The 27,873-nt window shown below is 41.5% G+C and overlaps 2 protein-coding genes across 3 annotated transcripts; one reads left to right on the forward strand and one right to left on the reverse strand.

The window, feature by feature from the left end:
* Window positions 1-38: 38 nt before the first annotated feature.
* LOC108149182 (serine protease grass-like) lies at window positions 39-2,667 on the forward strand. Its single transcript, XM_041709963.1, has 7 exons — window positions 39-257; window positions 318-363; window positions 467-612; window positions 675-1,178; window positions 1,763-1,811; window positions 1,884-2,017; window positions 2,072-2,667. The coding sequence occupies exons 1-7, from the start codon at window positions 59-61 to the stop codon at window positions 2,461-2,463; spliced, it is 1,470 nt and encodes a 489-aa protein (XP_041565897.1). The 5' UTR covers window positions 39-58; the 3' UTR covers window positions 2,464-2,667.
* Window positions 2,614-27,508, reverse strand: LOC108149181. 2 transcript variants are annotated; one of them, XR_001774598.2, is made up of 12 exons: window positions 26,857-27,508; window positions 18,307-18,714; window positions 9,739-9,809; window positions 9,417-9,514; window positions 7,624-9,071; window positions 7,098-7,541; window positions 6,235-6,807; window positions 5,958-6,174; window positions 5,634-5,854; window positions 5,396-5,565; window positions 4,808-5,117; window positions 4,026-4,116 (listed from the first exon to the last, which is right to left on the reverse strand). XR_001774598.2 is itself a non-coding variant. In XM_017276597.2 (11 exons), exons 2-11 carry the CDS (start codon window positions 18,503-18,505, stop codon window positions 3,430-3,432), a joined length of 4,128 nt encoding a protein of 1,375 aa, XP_017132086.1. In that variant the 5' UTR covers window positions 18,506-18,714; window positions 26,857-27,508; the 3' UTR covers window positions 2,614-3,429. The 2 variants fall into 2 exon arrangements, 1 of the variants encoding a protein (XP_017132086.1); XM_017276597.2 differs by lacking the exon at window positions 4,808-5,117 and having other exon boundaries at window positions 2,614-4,116.
* Between the last annotated feature and the right edge of the window lie 365 nt (window positions 27,509-27,873).

Consider the following 27,873-nt stretch of genomic DNA (forward strand, 5'->3'; position numbering starts at 1 on the left):
GCTTGTTCAGCGCTGATAATCTCACTTTATGATTTACTTTATTGCCGAACCGCGTGAAATGCAGACTTATTTAGCTCTGGCTGCTGTGCTCTTTAGCTACCTAGGAGCTGCCCAGTTTTTGGAGGAACCGTGTGGAATGAATTTAATTGGAAACAAAATAATCGGTGGATTTGATGCAGGAACAGAAGCTGCCGCATGGATGGTAGCTGTTAGCAATGACACCCATTTCCTGTGTGGCGGAACGCTGATTCACAAACGTTTGTATTTCAATATGTACATCACAAGATTGTTAGATAACATACACTAGGTGTTCGCAGGCTTCGTCTTAACTGCTGCTCATTGCATTAATAGTGGAAAAAAACTGTAAGTAATAAATAAACTCAAATGATTTCATTAAAAATGTTGTGCTTATAACTTTATAAATACTACAGTGGGAATAAGACTAAGATGTTTTGTTTAATTTAAGGATCGTGAAATTGGGAGCATACAACAGAAGTCAACCTACAGCTCAGTACAATGTGTTAGCTGCAATACCGCACCCACTTTACAACAACTTCCTAAGCGTCCATGATGTGGGCCTTCTGAAACTAGCGAACAGCGTCGTCTTTAATGGTAAGTGTTCACTTATGTTATCGCTCAACAGAAAGCTATATACTAAATACATTTCTCCGCAGCCTTAATTCACCCAATTTGCATTATTTTGAACCATAATATAAAGAGCCAAGTAGAGCTCACGCGGACATTTAAAGCCTTTGGCTGGGGAGAAAAAGGTGATGGCAAGCAAAGCGACATTCTTCAAGCCATCACTCTTAACCATTTGAAAAGAGCCGATTGCCACAGACGTTTGGGTATGAATCTCACTCAGCAACAGATATGTGCTGGTGTTCACAACGGAGACACCTGTCGTGGCGATTCCGGTGGTCCTTTGACCAACAATGTCTCTCTTAATAATGGCAGCGTTCGCGAAGTTCAGTTTGGTATAGTAAGCTATGGCACTCGAATGTGCAATGACACGGGGGTGTATACCGATGTGTCAAGCTATGTGGACTGGATAAAAGAATCAATTGTCAAGGACATGTGGCTGTACAGTGACTGCGGTGGTGAGTCCATTGCATCCAACTTTCAGGCCAACATTATCGGACTTGATTTCAAGACCCAGGGCGTGCTGATCACAGACCGTAAGTATTTATGTAGTAAACTCTTATAAACAAATTTTAGAATATTGATTGACTTGATTAAAATTTCTATTTTTCTTGCTGTAGCTCTAAGTTTTAAATTAAACATAAAAAGCAGTCTGCTTCTGCAAGCCGGAGTCTATATACCCTTGCAGTTTCTCAGATTGTCATACAAATTATTTATATATATATTTTTATTTAACCCTCTACCGCTTACACTGCCATATATAACTTCAATCTTGCAATATCAGTTATTTTCTTTGCACTTTTTTTTGTTAGAATTATTTAGTTTCTAGTATTTTCAGTTTCAATCATTTTAGTGCAACCGACTCAAGCTGGTGAACGAAAGTGAAAGTAAAAATAATTTGTAACATTATTTTTATTCTAACAGAATATAAAGGTTTCTTTCATAAGAAATATAATTTGACTATAGGTAGGCATCTCATTAACTATTTATTCTCCCTAAACTATGCCCCCCTCCCCAAAAACTTTTTGTTTTAATATTTCTATGCTCATGGAGCAGAGGATTAAGTGTCTCATTCACTAAATACAATACAATACACTATATATATTCTACTGATTTCCAGGTTTTGTTATCTCAAATGCCAGAGACTTGCGGGGAAATACTGCTTCGCTGTAAGTAATTTTTGCATGTTTGATAAGAATTTATATTTCATGCTAAAAATTTATTTTAAAATATTTTCATAGAAAAGTAATTGTGATAGGAATGGGGAGATCCTATGGAGAATATAGAGTTGACTCAGTCTTCAAGCACCAGAAGTGTTCAGATAACACATATGACATCGCATTACTTAGACTTAATGGCTCGGTGATGTACAGAGGTAACTAAATTATTCTACAAGGTTATGCCAGTAATCTCACAATTTTTTTTGCAGATGGATTTAAACCGATTTGTATTCTTTCAAATGTTCAAATCCAAGAGAGGGGCGAATTTGTGTCGCCCTTTACCGTATTTGACTATGTGCGAACTGAAGAACCCGTGCAAATTGATGCTGTTAGCGTTGCGCCTATTGATTCCTTTGAATGCTCACAAATACTTCAGAAGTCAATTGAAACAGATGAAGTTTGTTTTATAACTCCCCGCGGAATGAGTCAGAAATTCGGAATTCCAGGCGACATTTTAGGAAAAAGTATGGTACATTTCAACATAGAACGTTTCGTTTTGTTTGGTTTTATCAGTTATTCATACAATCACTTGCACGTTGTTACAAATATAATGAGACATACAGAGTGGATCGCAAATACCGTCGAATTAAATCAATTATAGCAACCAAATTAAATTGCTTTTCCATAGTTTTAAATTACTTTTACAAATTAAATAAATTACGGGTTTTAATACAGTTCCACCCAGCTCATGTTTAAAAGAAAAAGTCCTTGTCGGCTTTTTTTTAATGTTCTTAACTTTATTTATATGTACTTAATGCGTATATTTAATTTGATTAAATACAGTGACTATGTTTCTTTGCACATATAAGATAAAACAATGCGAAAACATTCTGAATGCACGTACCTAATTGCAAAGTTTGCTTAATAATTTGTGTGATTTGTGTGGCTTTGTTTTGTTTCTTTTTGTAAGAGCTTTAATGGCTATGTAAAATATATACAATTCACTAAGTTGTGGAATCATGCGTTGTGCGTTTTGTGGTAAAGCTTGCGCACCTGGAAACGCCGCTGCAGCGGAACTGCTTTATGGCAAAATCGAAACTAAGGAGAGGAGGAAACAAGAGTGCACAGAATGTTTGATCGAGTTCGATTGGATCTTTTTTAAATTAATTCGTACCTGGAATTATTTGTTTGATATTAGCTCAAATTCATTTAGCTCAAAATATGTGGATTTTTAGTTTAATATTATTGAACATTAATGTTTTTATAAAAAATGTTTAATTCAATTCCAAGTTCGAAAAGACAATTTTGACATAATCAAAAAGGACAATTCAAAAGTATAATATGTGATGTTAGCGTAGAAATTTAGAAATCTCTTACAATGGTGTCTAAAAGTATGCAGTAAAAATTTCTTTTGGAGTGCAACCTTCAGACTTCCGGATTCAAAACATAGTGTTGCATACTTTTTAAGTTTTTATAAGGGGTTTTTAAACACTAGTGCCCTATTTTAAAAAGATACCAAATCAAATTTCTTTTTCTGTGACTCGAAACGGACGCTTAAACAGATGGACGGAGTACAGATGGTAGAACTTAAAACGAGCTTTAAATAAACATATGTGTTTTTTGAGCTTTAGTGCTTTGGGTCCTTGTTGTAGTCCACGTAGACGCGCACTACCTCCCCGGAATACTTGCGCTGCGAGGGCATGAAGTAGAAGTCGGGCGTGTCGGATCCACCGTTCTGTCGCGGATCATCCCGCGACCGATCGTACCCAGAGTCGCGATCGCGGTCCTGGCGCGGGCGCCGCTCCTCCTCCCTCTCCCTCTCCCGCTCTCGCTCCCTATCCCGGCTGCCTTGGCGAGCGGCACGCCTGTCGTGGGTGTAGTAACCCGACGGCTGCATGCTGGCCGGGCTCTGTTGGTAGTGATGCGCCTGACGGGGCAGGGAGTATGCTCGCTCCGCGTACGAGCTGCGGGAGTAGGGTGCTCCTCCAGCTGCTCCACCAGGTGCTCCTCCTGCTCCGCCCACGCTGCTCTCCTGGGTGGCTCGTCCATTGGTGCGACTGCCGTTTGCATGGGCGCCGTTCTTGCCCTGACCATTGGGACTCTCGTAGTACATCTGGGACTTGCTGGTGGGCGAATGGGACATCGGAAGCGTGGTCTGCTGGCTGCTCGTGGTCGACTGATGGCGGTGGCGCCCCTTCTCCTTGGTCGACGTGCTGTTGGTAGCGTTCTTCTCCTCCGTTTCGCCATAGGGATCAAAGGCGTAGTTGGTGTTCGAGGCAAACTCCTTCCAGGGTGAGTTTTGGATCAGTTTCTCCTGCAAGCACAAAGAGATTTGAGCATGATTTAGTTTTAAGTTTTCTATTTCAAGGCGCTCGACCAGTCAGCATTTGTAGTGGGTATCTTTAGGTGTTGGGAACTAGAGAATTGTCAGGTGAACCATGTACTAAAGCAGACAAAATATTATTTCAGACTTTATAGAAAATTTGATTTTTTTTGTGTTTAACTGTGACTAGCGCACTAATTTAAAAGTTTTAAGCTTATAGCATTAAAATAAAACCTTTAAAATAAAAAAAAAATAACTAATAAAAAAAAAAACTGTTCTGCAATGTGCACTGGGCTTGCGTTTATGCCAAATCCTCCATTCTAACCAAATTACGATGCAGTATGATTAACGCGGATCAGAATAAGAGTTAATAGTCAGTGAAGTTTTGTAAGGATGAAAGACAGCTGGAGATCTAAAATAGGATTGGGAATTTTTTCTAAGCATATATCAAATGCTGACTGGCCAGGAGATCCCGCACACAAATTATGTGAAATGGGAAATGGATGTGATTAGAACAAACTGGAAACACAGAAATATGTTAAGTCACAGACAGAGAAAGTGGGGAAAATAAAGGAGATCAGAGATTACCGTCCAGAGTGGCGAGGTGATTTGATATTATGGGTTAGGTGACATGGTTAATACAACAACAGATACCACAAGAAAATATAGAGTTTTGAATTACCCATTTGGTTATTGAATTTTGATAAACGTGGCACCTACGCAGATGCAGATACAGATACAGTAGAATAATCAAAGGGTTTCCGGTTCTTAAACTAACTATAAGATGGTTTCGGATTAAAACGTAAATGCGCTTAAGGCAGTTGTAGCCGATGCTCGGGTTACAGGTGGATCGGGCAGTGGGATTGTCTATAGTTTATCTGATCTGAATTTGTTTTGTAGAGTGAGTATTATAGATCGCTAGAGGGCTGATAGTAGCGCTGGTGCTGTCGCTGTTGGTACATGCGCCACTCTTCGGGTATTACGTAAACAAGCTTTGAACGACACGGGTACAATGGGGAAAGATTAATAAGAGAGGAATGAAAGAAGCCGCGCCGACGCAGAGAAGTAAAACCACCAATATATCTGTGTTCTATTTCATATTTTAAAGGAATGTTTAATATAAACCTAATTAATAAGTACTGTGTTTACTTGAATTGTTTCAATAGAAATGCCAAATAATTTGTTACACTGATGATAAAATGTTCTGTCTTCTCTGTGTTGGCTAAGCTAATGCTGACCCAAACGATCGGGTTACTTTCTGTCCACTTACCTTAGTGTTCTTGCTCTTTCTTGACGTCTTCCAAATCGTGCAAAAGGCCTGAATCAAGGCGATGAGCACCAAGGCTGCAATTAGACCCAGTACGATGTACAATCGTGTCTCGGAGAGGTCGAAGAAGGAAAGCAGGGTCTCCTTAGCATTGGGCTCTGACGAGCTCTTGTCTACAACAAAATAATACAATATAATTGTTAGCCTATATATACATGGTAGTGTTCGTTAAGGCTCTTACATTCCAATGCCTCAAAGTCTAAGTACTGGGGATCCACCGTCAGTGAACCCACTCGACCGGTGGCAATTTGGTCCTTCAGGGCCGATCGAATCGCTGCAGCGTTCTTTTGAGCTGCTGCCTCACCAGATTTATCCACCGTGTTGGTCTCTAAATCGTGCATCTTTTCCACGTCCGCCTTGTCAAACATGGCCTGAACCTTGGCTACCATCGTGCTGCCCTCTCTGTAAACAATTTATTTATTATTAATTTAATGCAATATTTAATACAAATTTAGAAATTTAGTGTTGTTTGGAAACAATTTAAGATATATGCTATTGTACTTACTTTTCGAAACCCAGAATCTCAGTTTTATAGTAACCAGTCAAAGGACTTAGGATGCCATTGAACGAATCCGATATGGTGGCCGCCAGGTTATTGAACTCTACGGTTCCCGGCTTCGGAGCTTCAAAGGATTCGGCTAGGTTCATCAGTTTTACGGCCACGGCGTAGACCAGTCGGTTGGGAGCCGGTGTGCTGGTGCCCACAAACACGGATTCTAGTTCTGTGAAGTTTTACAAACACAATAAGTTAAGAACTCTTTCTATGTGTAAGGACCTCTTACCCTTGCCACAGGACTTGATGCAGACACGTTGCGCAGAGACTGGAGGAACTTGCTCATGCTTGCGTATCTTCTTGTTGACCACATTGAAGGCACCGCCCAGGACCGGGAAGAACAGATACAGGCAGTGGTCGTCCGTGAAGGACAAATCCTGTTCGTCATTGCTAACCCGCTTGCGATTGAACTCCAGAATGGTCACGCCCTTCTCGATGCGTCCGGAGGCGTTGTAGATGTCCTGACGATCGTCCAGCTTCGGTGGAGCGTAACCCAGCACCCAGGTGTCCATGAGGAATGGTCTTCCACTGCGTCCGTCCACCCAGCCAATGATCGCGTCCGTCTGCGACATTCTCTGGTCCTCGCTGAAACCAATTCCCGTCCAGGTCTGCGTGTTCGACGTTTCAATGTGCCAACGCATCTCGTCGCCCTTTCCGACCGTCTCCCAGCTGGCGTAGTACTCGCAGGTGTGCTCCTGGGGAGAGCAGCTGGACGGATACTTCCAGTGGCCGAAGCAATCGTTGTCCAGGACATTGGTGCCCAAGTCGTTACGGTCTGTGCTCGCGGCTGGCTTGTCCTTTTCTGTTTAAGGAAATAATAGTTATAATGAAAAAGAGGCTTAAAAGCATTTAAAATTTTTGATGATATTTTAAAATTGTGTTTACAATAATGAGGGGTGGTTTTTGTTGGAAATAAAGAGCTGTTTTGACATAATTATGGTAAGCTTTATAGGTCTTGCAAACTAAAATATGTATCTTATCAGATTACAAACTTATTTTAGCTTTTTACTAAAGTAAAGATTAGAAATTGGTTTGTAATGATATCATAACCAAATAATTAATGCTTTACGTTCTAGAATCTAGATTACTTACCAAAGAAGTTGATCTGGGTTACACCGCGTTGCATTTGGTGTCCATGGTACTTTAGTTCATCTGGCTGATAGAAGTCCTTGAAGCTTGAGGGTTGTGTCTCCAGACCGGAGGCTGGCACGTGAACATATTCCTTCGGCTCCTGGCCCCTGGCCCAAATCACATGGGTCAGGGCATCGTCGAGGGTGTGATCAGTGGGCTCGTCGGCCACCAGTTTCTTCCGGAAGATGATCGTGGTCACGCCGTTCTCCTCAAAGCCCGTACCCAAAGCCAGGTTTGACTTGCCGCCCCAGAAATCGTCGGTGCGCGGTGTTGATCGGTCACGGGAGTAGTAGTCACCCACCCTGCTGGCCATTCCTCGAGCTGATCCGATCACGATGTCCGTGCAGTCCATTGGGTTGAAGTCATGTCGTGGTGTGTACGGATTCAGTCGGTATTTTGGTGACTCTATGAAAAAAAAACCATACAGAATGAGTATTTGGTTTAAACACTCTTTTGTCGAGGTATGATTGAAATAGGCGATCCTTACCTGCTTCACGGCGTTGACGATCTGCTTTGGTGCTGACGCGATAGGAAACACTGGTGGAAACGGAGGAGACACCTTGCTTTTGGGTGAAGTCTCCGGCAACTCTCTTCGATTTTGTGCCTTGCGCTTCCGGTTCGCTCTTTGGCTCCGGTTCACTCTTGGGTTCCGGTTCGCTCCTGGGTTCTGCTTCGGTAGTTGGCTCCGGTTCACTTGTGGGCTCAGGTTCGCTTACTGGTTCAGGTTTGCTGGTGGGTACCGGTTCGCTAGTGGGCTCAGGTTCGCTCTTAGGTTCTGGCTCACTCTTCGGTTCCGGTTCGCTCTTTGGTTCCGGTTCGCTCTTGGGCTCCGGCTCGCTCTTGGGCTCTGGCTCGCTCTTGGGTTCCGGTTCGCTCTTAGGTTCCGGTTCGCTCTTGGGCTCTGGTTCACTCTTCGGTTCCGGCTCGCTCTTCGGTTCGGGTTCACTCTTTGGTTCCGGTTCGCTTTTTGGTTCCGGTTCACTTTTGGGTTCGGGCTCGCTCTTTGTTTCCGGTGCGGCTCTCAGTTCGGCTAACTTTTTAGGCTCTGGTTCGCTCTTAGGTTCCGGTTCGCTCTTGGGCTCAGGTTCGCTTTTGGGCTCCGGTTCGCTCTTGGGTTCAGGCTCACTCTTAGGTTCCGGTTCACTCTTAGGTTCCGGTTCGCTCTTAGGTTCCGGCTCACTCTTGGGTTCCGGTTCGCTCTTGGGTTCCGGCTCGCTTTTGGGTTCCGGCTCACTCTTGGGCTCTGGTTCACTCTTGGGTTCCGGTTCGCTTTTGGGTTCCGGTTCGCTCTTCGGTTCCGGTTCGCTCTTTGGCTCCGGCTCGCTTTTGGGCTCCGGAGCTGGGCCCTCTACCGTTGTGGTCAGATCTCCAATGTCACGCACTAGCGGGAAGTTCCTGCACTCCGGCGTCATTCCACGCGGCCTCCAACCCAATCCCACCCATGAAGTGCTGTTGACCTTGAGCACCATTTCGATCTCCTTCTGCTCCTCGAGCAGCCTCCAGTAAACGTGGTAGTCGGGCGAGAGCTCCTTTTTGGCATAAGCGGAGAGGTCAAGGCTGGTGGTCTTGTAGGGCGATCGCTTGTTGCATCCGATTCCGAACCAGCCAAAGTTGCAGTAGCACTGCTTCTTGGGCAGCGAGCTTCCCCCGTGCTCCACGCACTTGCCCTGGACACCGCAATCGGAGTCGACGGAGCACTCATCCTTGTACTGGCACTGCGGGCCGTAGAAGTTCTTGTCGCACTTGCATCGCGAGGGGAAGTACTTGCCATTGCCGGAACAGGTCTCCTTGAAGTCCTTGCGCTGCTTGATATCCACATCGGCGCAGGACCAAAAGCGATAGCTGGTGGACCACTCATCGGCCTGCCGGAGCAGCCTAAGTGTGCAGTTAAAGCACTCAAAGTCCTTAGGTATGTTCACCTGGTAGGATTGAGCGCTGTAAAAAAGAAAGATCTTTTAAGTCAGGTGGAAAAGTTATAATGAACCCTACGGTGGACTAGCTTTGTCAATTTGACACTAAGATAAATTTTTGTTAACTATATTATTTGGTTGCATCTAGACAATCATTTTATATCTGCAATCATTGCAATTGATTTTATTATATTATATATTTTGAAATAAGGAAACAATAATATTTCTTTTTAATGGGTTGGTACTTTTCACGACTTATTAATCTTGACTTATGGAGTATACAAAATATTGTTTTTAATGATTACGGTTCCTGTTCTTTTTAAAACGTTCGCTTTGGTATTGATTTGACAAATTAGATATTTAAACTTACGTGACGTCCGTGCTCACGAATTCCGAGTTATTCACATGTGGTGTTAGGTCCAAAACAGGTCGATCGAGGGCATCCAGTAGTTGCAACCGAAAGCCGCCCTGAAAAAGATGCGATTATGATTATGATTGAGCCCAAACAATGACTGAGAACTTGTGAAGCGATGTCGTGCAGCCACAAACATGGCAATCTCGAGTCTCAGGGCTTGACTTTGACTGCGTGCATGTGAGGCAATTGTACGAGAATGGATTCTCGGCTAATTAGAGCCTCGGCGATATGAACCCCAAAGGGGCGTGCCTGCTCCCATTCCACCGGGTCCACCTACCTTGTGCGCATAGGCCAGATGCCAGGTGACGTTGAACTGCGTTCCGGAGAGCAGCGAGGTACGGATGGAGCCTGGAAGAAGGAGGAAATCAGAGCGTGATCAGTGGGTCGGTGATTACGGGTGACAGTCGCCATCGTGGGCCACCTACTTGCCCAGCTCCAGTCACATAATTAAATCCACTAACCCTGGTATGGACTGGTTCTGCATTGGATGGCAACGAGTACACCACCATCTTGGCTGCCCAAACTCCCCGCCAAATTGTGCATGACAGCTAAGGAGACACCATATATACTACATATAGCCATAAACATTCGTATGTATGTGCAAAGACCCAGCCCCAAACATCTTTGTGAACCTGCCCAGACAAAATTCATACTCGTCTGTTGCATAACACCCATGCGGTAATCTTCGCTGAACGCCACTGACCAGCTGTGAAAAATTACAACCTGAATGGGGCTTTGGCTGGAGGGACAGGGATGCTTATACAGCTGCAGCTGCACAAGCGAAAATTTCTAGGCAAGCTATCACAGAAATCACTTTTAGCGACTTGGAAACCAATAAATCTGTAGCTTATCAGGAAATACAATTTTTAAATAAGAGAACACTATTAAGGCAATTAATCACTATATTATACGTACTTAAATTAAAGATTTTAAAGGCAAGCAAATTCTAAAAATTGTGTGTAAAAGAAGTTTAACCCTAAGAACATAATCCGAAAAAGTGTGAAAGTAAGTAACTAACATTTTTGTGAAATTCTTTAACAAATAGTGTAAAGTTTTGCAACTTAAAAATAAGATAAATCTGTTATTATTCAACAAATCTAATAATATTCAATAAATGCTATCATCTTTTTTCTCTGTGTCTTGGATGGACAATAAGAGCTATCAATGGCCAGCTCGCACATCGTTGGCAGCCAATACTCGGCGAACGAGTCGCTAATTGAGGCCATTAAACGTTTATAGTTATAGCGATGCTCGATCTGCGAAAGCGAAAGGAGGAGTGTCACTTTCCCGATGTACCCGCGCTTGTCTCGGCCAATAAGGAAGCTGAAAATTATGATTACTGCTGGCACGAGATCGCGCAGCCAAGTTAGCCAAAGTCATAGTCATAGTCATAGAAGCTGGGAACATAAAAAGCGCTGACCACTTGAGTCATTCGATGGCTGTTCAATGGTCGTGCAGCTGCCAGTTGGTCATCCCAATATGGTCATAAGCTGACAGTCGAAGCGATGGACATGACGCCAAGTTGTTTGGTATGCCCCAAGAGGGGGGTATATCCATTGGATGCAACTTTAGAAACCGCATTGGAAGTGTCCATTTTTTAAGCGGTATTCCGTAGTCAGCTAATACCATTTGTGGGTCACTGGATGCACGTTCTTGGCGGAAAACTCTTGGTTTCTATTGCGCAACCATCAGGGGAAAATCAGAGCTTCACTCAACTGGAAACGAACTGGGCTTCCCTGGCTGACTTTCTGGGCCACTGGGAAATGCAAATCACTTCGAATCGAATGCGGATCAGTGCGTTCTTAACATTTGATTACACCTGACGACCGCACAGACCTCACACAGCTTCCCATGAGTCAACCAGATTTCGCTTTGTTTTGACTCGAAACGGAAAGCCGCCAAACCAGATCGAGAAATGGGTTAAGCGACTATCGGTGGATAAATCAAGTGTTCCCATTAATAAATCGAAACAACACACAAATTATGCCCGAAAAGGGGCGGCTACCATAGCCGCTCGACCTGTATCCGAATCTGAATCGCATCTGAATCCATGCACCAAATTAGCAGGTGTTTTTCGGTCTTTTTTCCAATTTTTTTTTTTTTTTTTGTATGTTTCCCATGGTCCGGGGCCGATCGGTCGAAGCCAGGCCCAAGTCCAATTGGAGTTGTCTGGTTAATATTTTGTACGCTTTTTCGTGTTTCGCCTCTACTCCGTCATATTTCCCATGATCAGGCCCGCGAAAGTTGTTCACCTTTGCGTTTTGTTTTTGGAGGCTGCTGAAAATATTCGTATCTGTGTGCTGCTGGTTGAGCTTGAACTCGCCGGCGTCGTCTGGCCATTTCGAAAGTCCGTCCCGCTTGCCCGCTAGCCCGCTTGCCCGCTCGCCCGCTGGATTCAAATCGGTCGGGGCCGCCTTGACTGGCCGCCTCATCTCTCGTGGAAATGCGCGTGAAATCGGTTTATAATTGATTGGAAACTCGGCTAATTTGATCCGAATTATAAGCCGAATTCCATCGATCGGCGGAGGGAGGCGTTTTTGGGGCTGAGTGTGTTGATTGAATTATGGTGGCCTAACGCTGAAGGCATATCGATATTGAATTTCCCAGAGTCTAACAAACTTTAGTTTTTTGTAACTTAATATACGGAAAAATAACGGATAATGTAATTTTTATAATAACTGCTATGAAAAGAATTTATTTTTTTTATACGGAAAGACATATCAGTTCAACTTTTAAAATAAAATATACGAAAATCACTCAGTGTGTTATATTGTTTAAAATAATACCTTAGGCGAATTTTATTGGTAAGGTGCTTCATAACATTTATATAATTAAAAGACTCTGACAACTTTTATATTTAATAAACAAAAAAAACCTCAATATATTAGCTTTTTATAGGTATACTATAAAAGTTAGTATTTAAACCTTGATGGCTTGAACCGCACCGCTGATTTCTACTTATAATTACAGTTATTTAATCAATTATTTGTATTATTTGCATTTAATTGACTTTAAAATAATAATATTATTAAAAGAATCCCAGTGCCTTAAAAATAATTTATGTAATGACGGCAAATAAATTAATAAAACAGTTAATCAGGGGCACATTTTAAATGGTATTTTAAACACATATATAGTATAAATATGAAATGTAAGTTTGCCCTAGGGTTCCCGTTTTATGGATGTGCATTAAGCTTTACTTGTTGGAAAAGAAGACACTTGCATAAAGTTAAGTCCTATCCTCTGTGTAAAACAAAGCCATTAAAATGAACTGAGGAACAGCAGTTCTTTGGAAGAGGTAACTCATCACTCTGTACATGGGTAGAAGACCCTGGTGGGCATTTTAATAATGGGTGGCATTACATCATCTTCCCTCCCAACTCCGCTAGGCCACAAAAAAACCATCCCCATGCCCCGGCAAGACAATTTGCTGTTGTAAATAGAAGAATGTTCGCTTGCATGCATTCTAATTGCATGGGCCAACTACAACAGCACGTTATAAAAAAAAATAAAAACAGCAGTCAAATATGGTCGACGCCTCTCACGTAGCCGTAAACAAAGACTTCCGCCATACCGACCACTGCCAGTACAGGGTGCACTGCGAAAGGTTGACAAATACACTTCCAGGCAGCGTTTTCCTCGACTAACGAAGCGTTGCGCATGCGCCGTGGAGGGCAATAAATTTCAGCATTTCTTGCCGCCAACACAGAGAAAAGGGGAGCAGGGGTAGCCGGGGGAGGGGGTGGAGCGGCATAAGTAACGTGCCATAAAATTAATTTCGCTTTGGCAACCCTACACTGACTGCCAGTTGCCACCGTTCGACGCCGTGGAAGCCACAGCCGCAAATTAACCTGACCAAGTGGCCAACGGTTGGCCAGCTTTGGCAGTTCTCGATATGCAGTTTGCACTGAAAAAAACCCTCATATACTCGAAACTCTTGCAAAGAAAGCTTAAGACAGTTATATAAAAAAAAATAGTTGTTTTACGCATTTTCAAAATTTTAAAATTAAAAAGGCTGAGATAATTCTATATACAAGTTATATTTTTTTTGGTCTCAAAAATTGAGTTCTTAAAACTTTTTTCATCTTAAAGGTACATATTAAATATGTTTATGTAAAATTGTTTTACTCATCTACTGATATAGCTTTCTGTCATCCATTTAAAATTGGGTGACATTGAACTTGCTAAGGCTTAGAAGTCTAAAAGACTTTTATACAATCAAAGACAATTCTTTGGTACTTAAGTTGGTTTGATTTATCCATTTATTCATTCTTGAGTATAGTTCCTTAGTTTTTAAATAGAAAAAATTCATTTTCACAAATTATTTAGAAATCAAGAACACGCTAAGGAAATAAGAATAAGCAGACAATAACCCAAGTCTGTGTCCTGATATTATAAACGATTTTCTCGCGGTGCCCTATTTGCATTCCCTGTGGTGTTTGCTGCTGTTGTGGTCAAAGGAGTTTCGCTTTAGTTAATTGCTCGTGACGTTGTCTTGGCCAGCCCCTTAGGGGGCCTTCGACGGATCCAAGCCAGGCCAAGCCAAACCAATCCAATCCGATCCGATCCGATCCACTGCTCCACACTTCGCCCCACAGTCCTCACCACCTGCCGGCTGGTATTTATGGCTCCGATTGGACTGGGATGCAGATACATTTAAATAGATAGATTTGTGTGCTTGTTCTGTGCTGTGCATGTGGTGCTGTGGCTACTTATGCATTCCCCAACTATATTACGTATACGTAGCTATGTCCGTGGCGACGGCTTAAATGTCATTTATGCCGGTCGCTCTCATTGATATTCTGAATGGCCCACAATGCGACATTTCGCTACAGGATTTAGCAAAAGCCAACGAAGGGAATCTCGGCCTGAAATATGAGTTTAAGGCATTGGCCAAACGACTGCAGTTTCTAGTGATAAATGGCTTTGGGTTTTTGTCGCGGCCACTGCGATGATAAATCTGCGGCAGCGCTTATTGAATATTGCTCAAGTCGGTGGCTGTATTATGGATCCCAGAGCCGCAATCGTGGCCGACTAATTGACATTTGCATTGAGCTGATTGCTCTTCTAATTATCGAAAACCGCTGTTTTGTCAACCCCATTGGATTGCCCAACCGATGTTCGTTGAGCTGTTGGCATCTGCCGACATGTGACACAAGAGGCGACCACAACTTGACCTCCATTCCAGCGTGCTCAGCACGCCAGCAGACAATTACAAGCCATGTCGACTCTGGCGGCCACAAAAAAACAACATAAAAACAAAGCCAAATCAAAACAAATCGTGTAGCAGCAGACGTACACAGCGACAAAGGCTGTGGAAAAGAGTGTCAAACACGAACAAATTGAGATGGATTAGACGAGGCTGGAGATGTGTTGAGAGGGGTGGCCGCAATGCAAACAAGATGCAAGATGCTGCGCAGAGGTCAGCAGTCAGTCAGTCACACAAGTCACTCCAGTCCCCATTTCCAAAGCCTTTGCCTGCGTTTTTTTTTGGCCCAGTGAGCCAGTTGCAAGTGGCAGACGCAAGAAAGGGCAGCACCATCGCAGCAGCATCAACGACTGCAGCCTCATTTAGCTGTCACGGTTAGATACAGATACAACGGCCCATCTGCAGATTAGATCATGGGCGTAGATAGACTACATTTTGGAAACGTAATAGTAAAATACTTTATAGGCAAATTTCACTATTGTTGCACACCACTCAAATATCGAAGGTTTAAGTATCAGAAATTTTTGTTAAAGAAATTGCTTTGGCAGATGGGTCAGTTATAATGGTCAACAAAATTCTAAAACTAAATCTAATTTGTTCCACTGATATGTAAATTGAATGATAATAATATCTTTAATAACCAATTAAAAAGTAATATTTTGCAGGGAAAGCGTTTTAACACTATTTCAATAAAAAGGATTTAAAAATGTATTTGTATGAAACCAAATCTAGTTTAATGAAAAGTTTTTATATGTTAGTATGATTAAAAATAATTGAAATCAACCTTTTAAGTCAGATATAAACATATTGCCCTATCATTTTTATATCCGCTACTCATAGATTGACTAACGATGTCTAATTTTGGTCCCCAAATACTGAGGGAAATGTTTTTCTTTTTAAAAAGTTTCATATATATATTTTTTAAAATAGTTAGTAAGTCGTAGAGAAGTTATGGTGATTTTTGGTAGATTTGGAATCGCTTTTCCGAAATCTATGCCAGTCTATTTTCAAGGATCATATTTATGTAATATTACTAATAATTCGCTACCACAAATCGCTTGTGTCTACGTCCATGGATAGAGTGGTTAACACTTTCGTCATGCCGTAATCGCGGATTGTGGCCGGAATATTTGGCCCCACCGCTAGCCAATCAACGCGCTCTGCCCCCGGCGACTTCTGTGTGCCGTAATGCACAAGTGAAAGTTTTTCACTTGTAGCATGTTGCATTCCACTTTGCCTCTCGTCGGCGCATACATCATCATCAAGGCAGCCAGTGAGCTGGAGCAGCAGCAGCAACCCCAAACCGCAGTTGCAGTTGCAGTTGCCATGGCTCAGACCAGCTTTTGGCCAACTTGAGACGCGTTTGGCAAGCTGCAGCGAGCGGCAAACAGCAAACGGAAAAATGAAAACTGAAAACTGAAAACAGCAGCCGCAGGCGAAGGCAAAAGTTGTCATGCCCCAAAATGGGTTAAACGTGCCACCGTTGCCCACGTTGCGTATACGCAATGTTCGCGCGCGCGCGTATATAATTAAGAAACCAGGCAAAACAAAGCGAAATGAAATGAAACGGCAAACGAAAATGAAAATGAAATTGGAAATAAAAATATGGGCAAAAGTGCTGCGCACAAAAATGTCGCTCAACGGGTTGTACACTCTGTAGAGTGTATATACACTTTGCACATTATTCGAGTGTGTGCGATACTTTATGGACATATCCATGGAAATTGATTTGGCATTTTGATGCGGCACACGTGTGCTGTTGTTGCCAGTTGGCAGTTGCCAATTACCAACGATCTCAAGGCAATTGTCGGCTGCGAGTGTCTATAATTGATATGCAAACAGTATCGATGGGACTATCCCACAGAAAACAGCACTTAACTAGCCCGTCGTCTTGAATCAGCGCAATCAAATGTCAAAACTCAAGAGCCGGCGCAAAGGTGTTATTTTTATTTATAATATTTTCGAAAGTGCATTTTTCCAGGCGCTCGCACACAAGAGATCCACCGAATATCATAATCGTAATGCTCATAATTTGTGTGACCCAATTTCTTGGGCTGTGGATCCCCATCCCCACACACACGCACACACTCAACTGTGAGCGAACAAGTGAATGGCGGTCGAGTTGCTTCTCTCGCTCGCGATATGCAAATTAATTGGTAACACTTTGCTGCCGCGGCTACAATAACAACGCGGCAAGTAGCATTGAGCAAGATGCCGCACATAACAATAACAACGAAGCATAAGCATATGCATATTATGCAAGCCACTGCAAAAGCAAAAGTTTTTCAGCTGCAAAATGCACGTCTCTGAATTATGAATACATTTAACCGACATGCAGTGCGTTTCACAGGTGTAAGTCATTAGCAGCCCCAACTTGAATGACATAAATCGATTTTATTTCCATAAATTCAAGGTTTCGAAGTGTGTATAACTTGGCTTCTATGGATTAAAGCCTTCCAATTGCAATTGGTTGTCAAACTTTTATATTGAGTTAGGCTTTCATAACGCTAGCCTACGTTTTTTTTTTTGGAATTCTCAATTAATTATGGGGCAAATTGCAGACAAAATTGTGGTTTGACTTATAAAAAATCTAATATTACCCAAATGAACAAAGTTTTATTGATTGGTATTGTGAATGGCCAATTAAGTAACAGAAAATAGTATTAAAACTTCTTATAAGATACAGGAAATGGTAATCGGTCAAACTGAAGGTAAACACTTTAAGAATCTATTTCGGTTAAATTTAACAGAACGCCAGTAAACGCACATATCCATTTACCAAAACCATTTAAGCTTAAGTGTTATTTCCAGTTGAAGGTAAGCAATGTATTTGGAACAAACCCTCCATTGTCGGTTGAAGTTTGTATTGCAATCAGACTTTTAAAAAATATCATTAATTTAAATGTTTCAAGCATGATGTTGCACATTATTTCCTATCATCATTTAGCTCTCATCAAAGCTTTTGAAACGTACTGTATTAATAGATGTATGTGTTAATTGAACGTGCTTGACCAATTAAAGTCGGCAAACAAGGCGCATATAACCAGCCATAATAAGCCATAATATTATAATCAAAGCGTGCCTGGCAGACGAACTGAGTAAACTAACCAAAGTTGGCTAACGATCGGCAATTGGGAAATGCATTTTCAATGGAACTGGGCCAACCTATTGCTCCTGTTCCAGCAGCTGTATTTCCCACGACCGAAACCAAGCCGGGGAAATGCTTTTGAACAGGGGAAAAATACCTGTATACAAAAGATTTATCTCTGCCTTTGATGTGAAATGTTATTAGGAAATCAAAATTATTTTTAAAGCCAGTGATAATTGTTGGAGAAATGAATTAATGAATGAACCAAATATTTTTATCATACACTAATGTCAATTCTCAAAAAGCTTAACACAATTAACACATCTAAAGGTATTTTTAAAAATGATTAGAAATGTTATAAGATTGTTGTCATTTGATTTGAGTACGATAAATCAATTTAATTTGTCCAAAATGTTCCTACAAATAAAACCTTAACCAGTTAATACAGATTTCCTTAAACTTTTTCAGTGTATTCGTTTTACCATTTTAGGTTATCCAAAATCCAAGTCACTTTCCCAACAAAACAGAGCTCCCCGTAGAACACTCACCTTTGGGCATGCCACAAGGCGCCTTCGTCCGCGCATTGTCCAAAAAGTCCAGATCGAATTTGCGGGCAGGTGGATAGGTGAGGGCCACATGGGCCTCCGATCCGAAGTTTCCGAGGTAGCAGCACCAGGCGGCGAGCACCAGCAGGGCGAATCGGAATCGAAATCCGAATGGCGAATGTCTTGTATTATTTATAGACATTTTGTATTTTATAATTTATTTCTTTACAATTTGCGGCGATTGTCGGGGAGTTTCCTTTCGCATTAGCACCGCGTGGCGTGTCTATTCAAGCGCTTCTCTTTCTCTTCTTTTGTGCAATTGATTTTCAGAGGGATTTTGGCGGTGTTTTGAAATTATATAATTAATTTTGCCACAAATTGGACGCACATCTCAGCTGCCAACGGTTGACTCTGAAAGAAGGCAATTTATAGAAATAAAGAAATATTTATTAGCCGAGAATTGCATCACTTGTTTGGTGCTAGAGTATCTGCCAGATGGATCTGTGAAAATGATTTATTGCATTGGCCAAACAATGACAAGGAAATTTCCCACAAGTCCATTAAAGTTTCTTTTTCAGAAAGTGTCGAAAGATACGTTTCTCTTTTATTTTTGTTGCGAATTTTCAGTGTGACAGGCAGATACATCGGAGTGATCCTCCTAAAGCGCGGTTCAATGCTCGATCGGAATTACTATATACTTGCACATACATTTGCCATGTCCAACGCCTTCGCAGCTGAGTGAAATCGAAGGCCTTGCCGCGTTCAACAAACTAATCAAAGCCAATGACAGCTGCCCCCCAAAGAGTCAAACTCCAAACTCTGAGATACTTAGATGCTTGGGCAATTAGACAAGTGTCTAGCCCCGAAGTCCGGCAAAAAGCTTGTCTAATGAAACGACATAAATCAGGGGCCCAAACTACCTGCTCTGGGTTTTTTTTGGCTTCTTGGTTTCTTAGTTTTTTTTCTGGTCTGGCCTCCGGACTAAACGACAACAAATGGCGTTGAAATGGGCGTAAAAATGTGGCACGGCCGGGCCAATTGTTTGGATATGGAAAATGGTGCCACAGTTTTGACAAGCAAATTGCATGCTGCATGAAATCTCTGTTTTCTTGCCCCAAGATAAATCAACGACAATTGGTGTTAGTTGGTCTCGGGGCCTGGCTGATTGGCGAAAATCTCTGCGACTCACGCGAATGAGAACGGGCAGCCACTTGACCACTGGACCACCACTCCACTACACTCCACTCCACTCCGCTGTGCTCCACTTTTGCTAGTGACATCCCAGGTAAGCAGCGGTAATCAACCAGTCATTGTCCAATGCCAGACCCCCAGAAATATCTATATAAGATATATAAACATTTTTATAAGCCATAACGGTAGCCGCAGTCAACTTCCGAGGCGGCAGCTGCCGCGTTTGGGTGACCGCCTCGTTTGGTTTTGATTACTACGGCTCCGGTGTTGGCCAGCAACTGTCTGGCATTGAGAGCAGCAGCAACAATGGTAACAACATCAGCAACATCGACTGTGACGACCACATGGCTTGACATTGAAGTCGCCAAAGCAAAACAAAATCGAAAAGCATGTAAAAAATGTTAATTAAGACGGGGCACACAAACAAATGGAGTCGCATTAAACTAGTATCTGGAGCAGTCTCCGCAACTGGGTTAGAACTTAAGCTTGAAATTTGAATTGGAAATTGGACTTTATTTTCTTTTTTATGACTTATAAGATAATTATTTAAAAAAAAGGTAATTAAAATAGTTTTTTATGATTAAAGAAGCACAATACAATTTTTCAATGATCAACTTTATTACTTTTTTTATTAAAGAATCTTGAATAGTAAAAGCATTATTAAGTAAGATCAGAACTTTTTATAAACGTTAAACCATTTTGAGTTTATTTTTTCGGTTTAACTTAAAGATTGGATTGTTATACAATTTAATTTAATAATTAATAATTTAATTTTTAATATTTTATTAAAATATTAATTTATATATGTCTAGAATGTCGCAAACATTGGTTGTTTCCAAAAATGCTGCAACAACTGAAATCATAATTACCAAACATTTTGCAACCCCCACAATTTATAATCAAAGGTATATTTCGAATCTAATTAGTACCCACTGTCTTTAAGAAATCTGCCCTTAATACGCACAAGTTTGATCTATTTATATAATGTTGAAAGTGATCTACCTTTTTTGTGCAATCCAATATGCCCACATTTGGGGCAATAGCCGACCAAAAGAAAACAAATGGCGCCCAGCTGGAGACGCAGTTGCCAAGAAAAGTGGGAAACTCCGGGCTGCGAGGCATTCTTTGAAATAAGTCTGCGTGATGCCGAGTCAACTGGCTGGTCGGGCTGTCATGAGTTGGCCAAATCCGAGGTTCATTACCCAACAACTGACTGGGGGAAAACGATTCGAGTCTGGAGTGGAAGTTAAAGCTGACTTAAGGGGCTCAGGTGAGCAATTACATTAATTGAAATGCCTCTTGAGCGCTTTGCATTTCCACTAATTAGAACTGAGATGTAATTAACGTACCGCTTGACCATAGAGTCAATGCCAGAGCGAAACGGATTCGAATGCAATTCACACGCCATTAAATTGAAGTCTTCAACTCGATTCGACGCGAAACACGTTGGATGAAAAGAACACTTGACTCGGCTTCTACGACATATCGATTATGGCCAGCCAGAGCTGCGGACATAAACATTTGGCCACGCTACTCATGTTCGATTCACGGCGACAGCGAGTGGAAAAAATGCAGTCCAACTGGTTACGAAATATTCGAAAAGCTCATTCATGTTGAGCTTCAGATACGATTTTCAAAATACGCCAGCCGCCGTACATGTACATGTATCTGCATCTGTATCTGTATTTGTATCTGATTTTGTATCTGTGACTGAGTCGGCCTCAGCCTCGTTGTGTGAGTGCCTGGGCACCGGAAACCGGTTATTGGCCCCAAAACAAAATATAGTCAACTATTAATGGATCGACTATAAATCGATGCTATCTCGGACCCGGCCAAAGTCGGACTCTGGGACGGCAAGTGTATCGCCTATGGCCGCTCCCAAAAGCCCCGAAATTAGAGCCCGATCTGCGGCACACTCTTGACCAAAATACTTCAATGGAATTATGCGCGCGCGCTCCATTTTCAGCCAGCCAAATTAGAGAATAACATGGCAGGCAGCCAGCAACACGGCTAGATAAGTACAAAATTGTTTAGTAAAATGCCTGAAATTGATTTTAAATCGACTGAGTTGGCCATTGGCCATTGTGTAACCACTTAGCGGCTAAGGAAGAGGTTAACAAGGAAGACAACATGGCAGAGATTTGTTAAAATCAACATGTAAAAACAATGGTAAAGGAATTTTTTTAAACGCCTATAAAAACTTACAAAGATTCTTGTAAATTTTACCAAAACATGTTTTTTATTTATTCTATTAGAATTCACAAAAGAAAATAAAGTGTCAACGAATTTGTTCATAATAACAAATTAAGTTAATACAGACTATTCCCACAATAACTAATTTTTCAAAACATCACAACATTTAATCGCTTAAGTAAATAACTTCCCCATTATTTGATTTGCATTTAATATTTGTTTGTATTTTTGGTAAAGCAAAATATAAGCATGTTTTAGTAGTCGTGTTCATTCAAATACATTTAATGTGATCAACAGCCGTTTAAAAGTAAAAACAAAAATGCATATGTACTTAAAGCCCCCAATGTGCGTCACATATTGTATTCTATATAATTTATTTGAGATCATTTTGTATGTGATGGCATAAGATAGCGTCCTAGAATTACTACAAATCTAAGGCAACAATTAGCCACGAGTGGCTAAACTTCTAACTAGCCAATTTAAAAAAAAATTGAAAATTTTCCAGAAATTGATTAGCAAGCTGGTGTAGCACCCTGACTTTCTAATCGGGCCTTTTTGACGAACTGTTCGAGCTGTTCGACTTGTCGCACCACCCGGCGTATGGGTGATGTGTGGATTTTGGCCAGCGGCTGTTAACGGTCCATGTGACTGGCTACTCGATTCGAGCCAAACAAATCTGCGGCTGCTGTGTGGTGCGAAAATCAGCTCGTCATGATGGTTATGCGAGTGCTGCTCTTTATGCTGTTTGACTTAAACATTTCGTGTTTGGATTTCTATTTCCGCGAAATTTCTCAACTTTAATGTCACGCACCACGAATCCGCCACCGAACTTGGACGGGGAGTCGTCGATAATATGTGATTGACAGACATGTGTGCCAAGTTGGCTCATTATAATTACTGTATGGTAAAGACTTATGTACACAGTGAAAAAATATTTAATCATTAAATAAAAATATTAAAACGAGTGGATACAAATGAGTTTGAGCTATATTTTCAGAAATTTGTTTTTGCTAAGCACATCTGTCTGGTTTTTACTGGCACAAGGAGCCACCAAAGTCAGCTCCCGGGTATAAAAAGTGCTAATGCTCGTTAATCAATTCCATTGGCGGAGTCCACACATCAGAGCACCGATGACATCTTCGGTTCGCAGTGAAAGTTTCCTCGTCCGAGTCCAAGTTTTTCATTGATTTGTGTTTGTTTTCTATTTCACCTTCGATTTCGACTTGGATGCCTTGGAATGCAAGTGAGGAAAAATAAACACTCACAATGTAAACAATCATCACTTTCGATGGTTTTCTATCAATTATGAAAATTAAGCCATCACTGAGTTGACAAATGATTCCATATTTGGCTTTTTCAAATATATGTAGCTAAGACGCCCACGTTTTCAATCTATTGACATTGCGACTAATTTCCGTTGATTTACATAGTGGAACCGTGTAATCCCGTGGAACTGGTGCAGCCAGTTTGACTTCGGGGGTCTTTCGCTTTCGGCATAAGTATTTCCGAAATTAAATGAATTCGTCGTTCGGCTCTTGATTTCTTTCTTTTAACTTTCACAAGAACGAGCTACACGGGTTTGGTATGGAGGAGGGTCACTAGTGGGGTCAGGGTGAGACCAAGGGTTAAGCCACGGCTAACAAGCGAACAAACAAACAAGCGTTTATTTGCTGTCGCTTTATGGCCGTTTAACTTGATCTCTAAACTGGCGAGAGCCATCCAAAGTACTTGTACCCACAGCCGTAGTGAGCTTTGCCTATAAGATCATATTTCATACAGACAGCAGCGAGATTAAATGATGGTCGTTTCGGCTGAGTGGGCTTTTGGTATTAGAAGGCAGGCAGGTTAAGAGCAGCAGGAAAATCACTGACAGCTTTATTTTATTTACCCCTCACTTAGGCGGATTACCCATAAATTATATATGCTAGTCATAGGAGAAGTTACTTTGATACTTGGTACCTTAATGTTAAAAGTTGGTCAAAAGAAACAGACAAAAATGTAATTATACTAAATATGTACAAAGTAACTTAAGAGGGGGCATAAGTGTAAGAAATGAGGCAGCTTGTTATATAGATTATAAAGTAATTTCTTCTTCACTGTAGAGTATTTTATTGATAATAACTTAATATTTATTAACAGAGTGCCTTTTATTTTCATTGGACTTGTCGTTTTCCCGTTCACGTTCATGACATTACTTTGGCTATAAAAATGTATCCGATCGAGTCGCAAATCGTATTTATAAACATTAAATCATTCGCGGGATACACTCTCGTCCCTTCGCCCGGCTCAACAGTTGTGCAAATTCATCCCAGCGATTGGCGTCAGACGATCGCAATGACGTTCCCGATCACAATCGCAGTCGCATCCACCTGTTAATTTATTAATGAGTTGCAGAAACCTGTCCGAGCTTTACATAAATACCCGTATATAATCTTTACAAAATTTGCACGAAAGTCGTTAACGGCAAATGCTTTTTAACTCTCTTTTGTTGGCCGATCGGGAGAATAACTTTCGCAAAACCAAAATGTTTTTAGCAGACGCGATTGTGTGTCATTGTGTGACAGCAATTGACCAGCGATTTCCACAAAAATCTAAGGTCAGTCGACGAATGCCTTACGCATTCGAAGTGAATTAAAGCAAGCTGTTGGCCCGCTGTGTGTTTGTTTGGTTTTGATACGGTCTTTTGCGTAATCCGATGTGCGATTATGTCCATTTACACGGGCTGCTTACAAATGCGCGGCATTGAAACGCACGCGGCTCAAATGCCAATCCATATGGACCCAATACAAAAGACTTAGGCAACGAACGCGCAGCATCTCGACTTGGCCAGCGTAAACAGTATAATAAAAACAATAACAAAATCCAAATAACTGCCATTATAAACAATTTGGCAAATGAATGCGAAATATTTGTTATAAAACTGGCATACATGTGTAGTATGGCCGAATGTGATCAGGTTCAGGTCTGAACAAGTGCACAAATTACAAATTGGTTTTTGTCCGACTTTGACAGTTCAAATTACTTCTGAAGAGTCAAGATGCGCTCCAAGGTTCCCCCACCTGTGCCGTGTATATGTTACCAACCAGTTTGTTTAGCCAAGTGTACCCCAGCCCCCGAAACGACCATTAGACAAACCTGCCCGACGACGACGACGGATCACATTCTGATTCTGGTTTCGTTTGCCCTCGCGCATTCTCACTTTTTTTGTACTTTGTTTTGCCCGATGGCTTTTTGTTTTAAGCTGTTATTTTTCGGGGCTTATTGGCATTTTTTGTTTATTAGGCGCTGGAATTCGCTGCGTATAAGTATGTTTATAATAGAGCTTTATATGAGCGGCAGTAAATACGTTTATAGTGCCCCCAAAATAATATGGAGGCTGAGGCTCAGGGAGAACCTGCGTGGTGTGGGCAGCCTGCCACAATCTCACACAGACTCGCACGAGCTCATGTGCCTGTGTTCGACATTAGATGTTAGATGTTGGTGGATGCCATCCGGTTTTGGCCTTTGCAGCTGCCAATGCTGCTCGGCTGCATTCCGGGCATGACTAACAGAGCCGCGAGTCGCGGGAGTTATTACCCTCAAGGTCACATCTGCCTAGGTTTCTGTTTCTCCGGCGGTCCAATCTTGGCATGACTCGGCGATTGGACAAATCGATAGAACTCAGAACAATAATAAATCATAGAGTGGTCATCACTTTAGTGTGCTAAAATCACTTATAAGTCAAGCTTCAGTCGCACAGAAGTGTACCAAATCTGGCCTAGCTCTTGTTTTAGCGTTATCCTAAAAAAAATAAGATTACATTTAAAATAGGACTGATTTTTTAGACCATGATACATTTACATACACTTATGTTAATGTAGAACATTAAAATCAAAAATGAAGGTGAAGCGAGTCAACTGCTAACATTATTTTTTTCTATGTACCTAAATCTAGCTTCTTGTCTGATCGGCTCAGAGGTAAAACCATTAGCCGGGATCTTGGCTAAGCGGCTTAAATGGAATGGAGACAAACAGTTATCGAGGTGATGAAAACAAAGGAGAATTAATTAGATTCCGCTGCTGGATAGGGAAGACTAATGAAAGCTAAGAAGTCGCCAACGGAGTTCGTCTCCGGAATACAGGTGACTCAGAGCGAGTTCGACATTTCTTTTTATTCGGCTGTGATTAATGGACTTACAGAACGCATACGCGATTTTGGCGTTTCGGCCATTCTTGGCGTATTCGCCCGGCCTCGGTTTTTAGAAGTGATCTCATCTGCCACAGCCTCGGTTCTGGCGGCCCACATCGATCTCCGGAGAACAATCCCAAAAGCAGCTGTCAGCTGCCAAACGCTAATATGCAATAAATTATGCCTGGCACTGAGTGTGCGTATCGTGTGTGTCTATAATTACAGTGGTTTGTGGTGAATTTCACTTTTTTCCATCTTCCGCTGTGGCATGTGCAGTGAATTCCGAAATGAACGCTCGTTTGCATTGCCAATTCAGCGAGCATTCCTTCTGCTTCCTTTTCTTGGTAAAGTACATGGTCACAAATTATTTTTAAACGAAAATATTGAAATTTAAACTTTAAAATGTGTTTTAAATTTACCAAGACTTTATTCTTCATTGTTAATCTTGTTTTTAATTTAACAGCATTTTTTTTTCATTATTGGGAAAAGTGTTTTATTTTATTCAGTAGCTAAAAACAAGTTGGTAGTACCACCGAGTTTTTAAGTTATTTATTTTTTAAAAGCAGTTTTAAATAGTATTTAAATTTAAATTTAAAAAACTATAAAAGAATTAAAAAGCAAGCTTTTAAAAACATCTAGTGTACAAATGATCCGAAATAAAAATCTTTGATAAAACATTTTCAAGTACTTATCAATTTAATTCCAAATTTAGTAAAACGTTTTTTAAGAAATACAATTCTATACTAAATAGTATCAGTGAATGTATTAAATTGACCCTGTGTTCAATTAATACGAATTTGTTACGAACCTTATTAAGATTTGTCAAGACGGCCAATTCATGTCTAAATAGATTCGTATTGATGACGTTTTTTTTGTGTGTAACAGATCACCCGATTCATGTACACCTTTTATTTAATTTTGAGTCCTCTATCATTTACTTCAAAATGCATATATGTTTTACCCTTTAATGTTTCGAGGATGAAACATTCCTCGTAGGCTCACCTGAAGGAGGAGAACGAATGCCAGGGCGAGATGTGGGCGGCGATAAGTTACGAAAATCGCAGGCGCACTGGAAGATCCGAATCGGAATCCGAGTTAAAATCCAAATCCAAGACCGACACCGGAGCTAATCAAAAGTTACAGCACGCACGCGCTTCGGCGAAGGGGTGGTGTGGGGGGTGGGGGGTCGAGAAGCGGAGACCACGACACACGATCAAAGTCAAAACAATGCAGTCGCGGCACTTTCAACGATTTTTAACGTTCTCCGCTGATGATGCACACCGCGCAATTGCAATTGCAGCGGATTGCAGCCCACAGGTAAGTGAGTATTGGGTACAGGGTACTTGCAGTGTGTGTGGGAGGTGATGTGTTAATCAATCAACGAGCGCGCATCGAAAGTACACTATTTGCCACATTGATTTGGTTATTTCTGGCGGTTGTTCGCTAGTCTGTTCCTATGTTTTTTTAGTTTTTTTGTTTTTTTGTTTTGCTGCAACGGCTGTACGTGACTGCCGTGCACTTGCACAACGACCGCAAAAATCCAAGGGATCCACGCTCCGGAAGGCACGACGAGGCGACGACACCGCAAAGCAACACAGAAGGAAATCGCAAGTCCAAGCGCACCACACGTCCGCACTCAAGTGCCGTCTCGATCGAAACTGAAGATCTGGTCGGGCTTGCAGGTGAGGCGATCTCGGCACCCGCGCCTGAAAGCTCTCCGAAAAGCTCTCTCTCTCTTTACGATTGTTTTCCCTCGGATCTGGCAACTCGAAAAGAGCGGCTTCGAGTCGACCAGGGCTGCCGTTTGACAACCACGAGTTACGAATTTACGTTTTTTTTTTTGAAAAATGTTTTAAAGGTGGGCTGTCCATGTATAACATCATCACATTCCTTTGATTAAAAGGAGGGGAGTCATGAATTTTTTTTGAGTTGTTACAAAACAATGCTATAGTCTAAAAACTAAAAACTGTGTTAATAAGTGAACCATATATTAAGTAATCTAATTGGTCAGCAAAATGA

This window comes from Drosophila elegans, unplaced genomic scaffold, assembly GCF_018152505.1.
Source record: "Drosophila elegans isolate 14027-0461.03 unplaced genomic scaffold, ASM1815250v1 contig_520, whole genome shotgun sequence".
NCBI classification, from domain to species: Eukaryota; Metazoa; Arthropoda; class Insecta; order Diptera; family Drosophilidae; genus Drosophila; species Drosophila elegans.

Excerpts from the sequence above, each read along its gene's own strand:
- LOC108149182 (XM_041709963.1), top strand. The coding sequence starts at position 59 with ATGCAGACTTATTTAGCTCTGGCTGCTGTGCTCTTTAGCTACCTAGGA. Across the intron at positions 364-466 it reads ATTAATAGTGGAAAAAAACT|GATCGTGAAATTGGGAGCAT; the intron begins GTAAGTAATAAA and ends GTTTAATTTAAG. Across the intron at positions 1,812-1,883 it reads CGGGGAAATACTGCTTCGCT|AAAAGTAATTGTGATAGGAA; the intron begins GTAAGTAATTTT and ends ATATTTTCATAG.
- LOC108149181 (XM_017276597.2), bottom strand. The coding sequence starts at position 18,505 with ATGTCTATAAATAATACAAGACATTCGCCATTCGGATTTCGATTCCGA. Across the intron at positions 6,808-7,097 it reads AACCCAGATCAACTTCTTTG|AAAAGGACAAGCCAGCCGCG; the intron begins GTAAGTAATCTA and ends TTCCTTAAACAG. Across the intron at positions 5,566-5,633 it reads AGACTTTGAGGCATTGGAAT|ACAAGAGCTCGTCAGAGCCC; the intron begins GTAAGAGCCTTA and ends ATTTTGTTGTAG.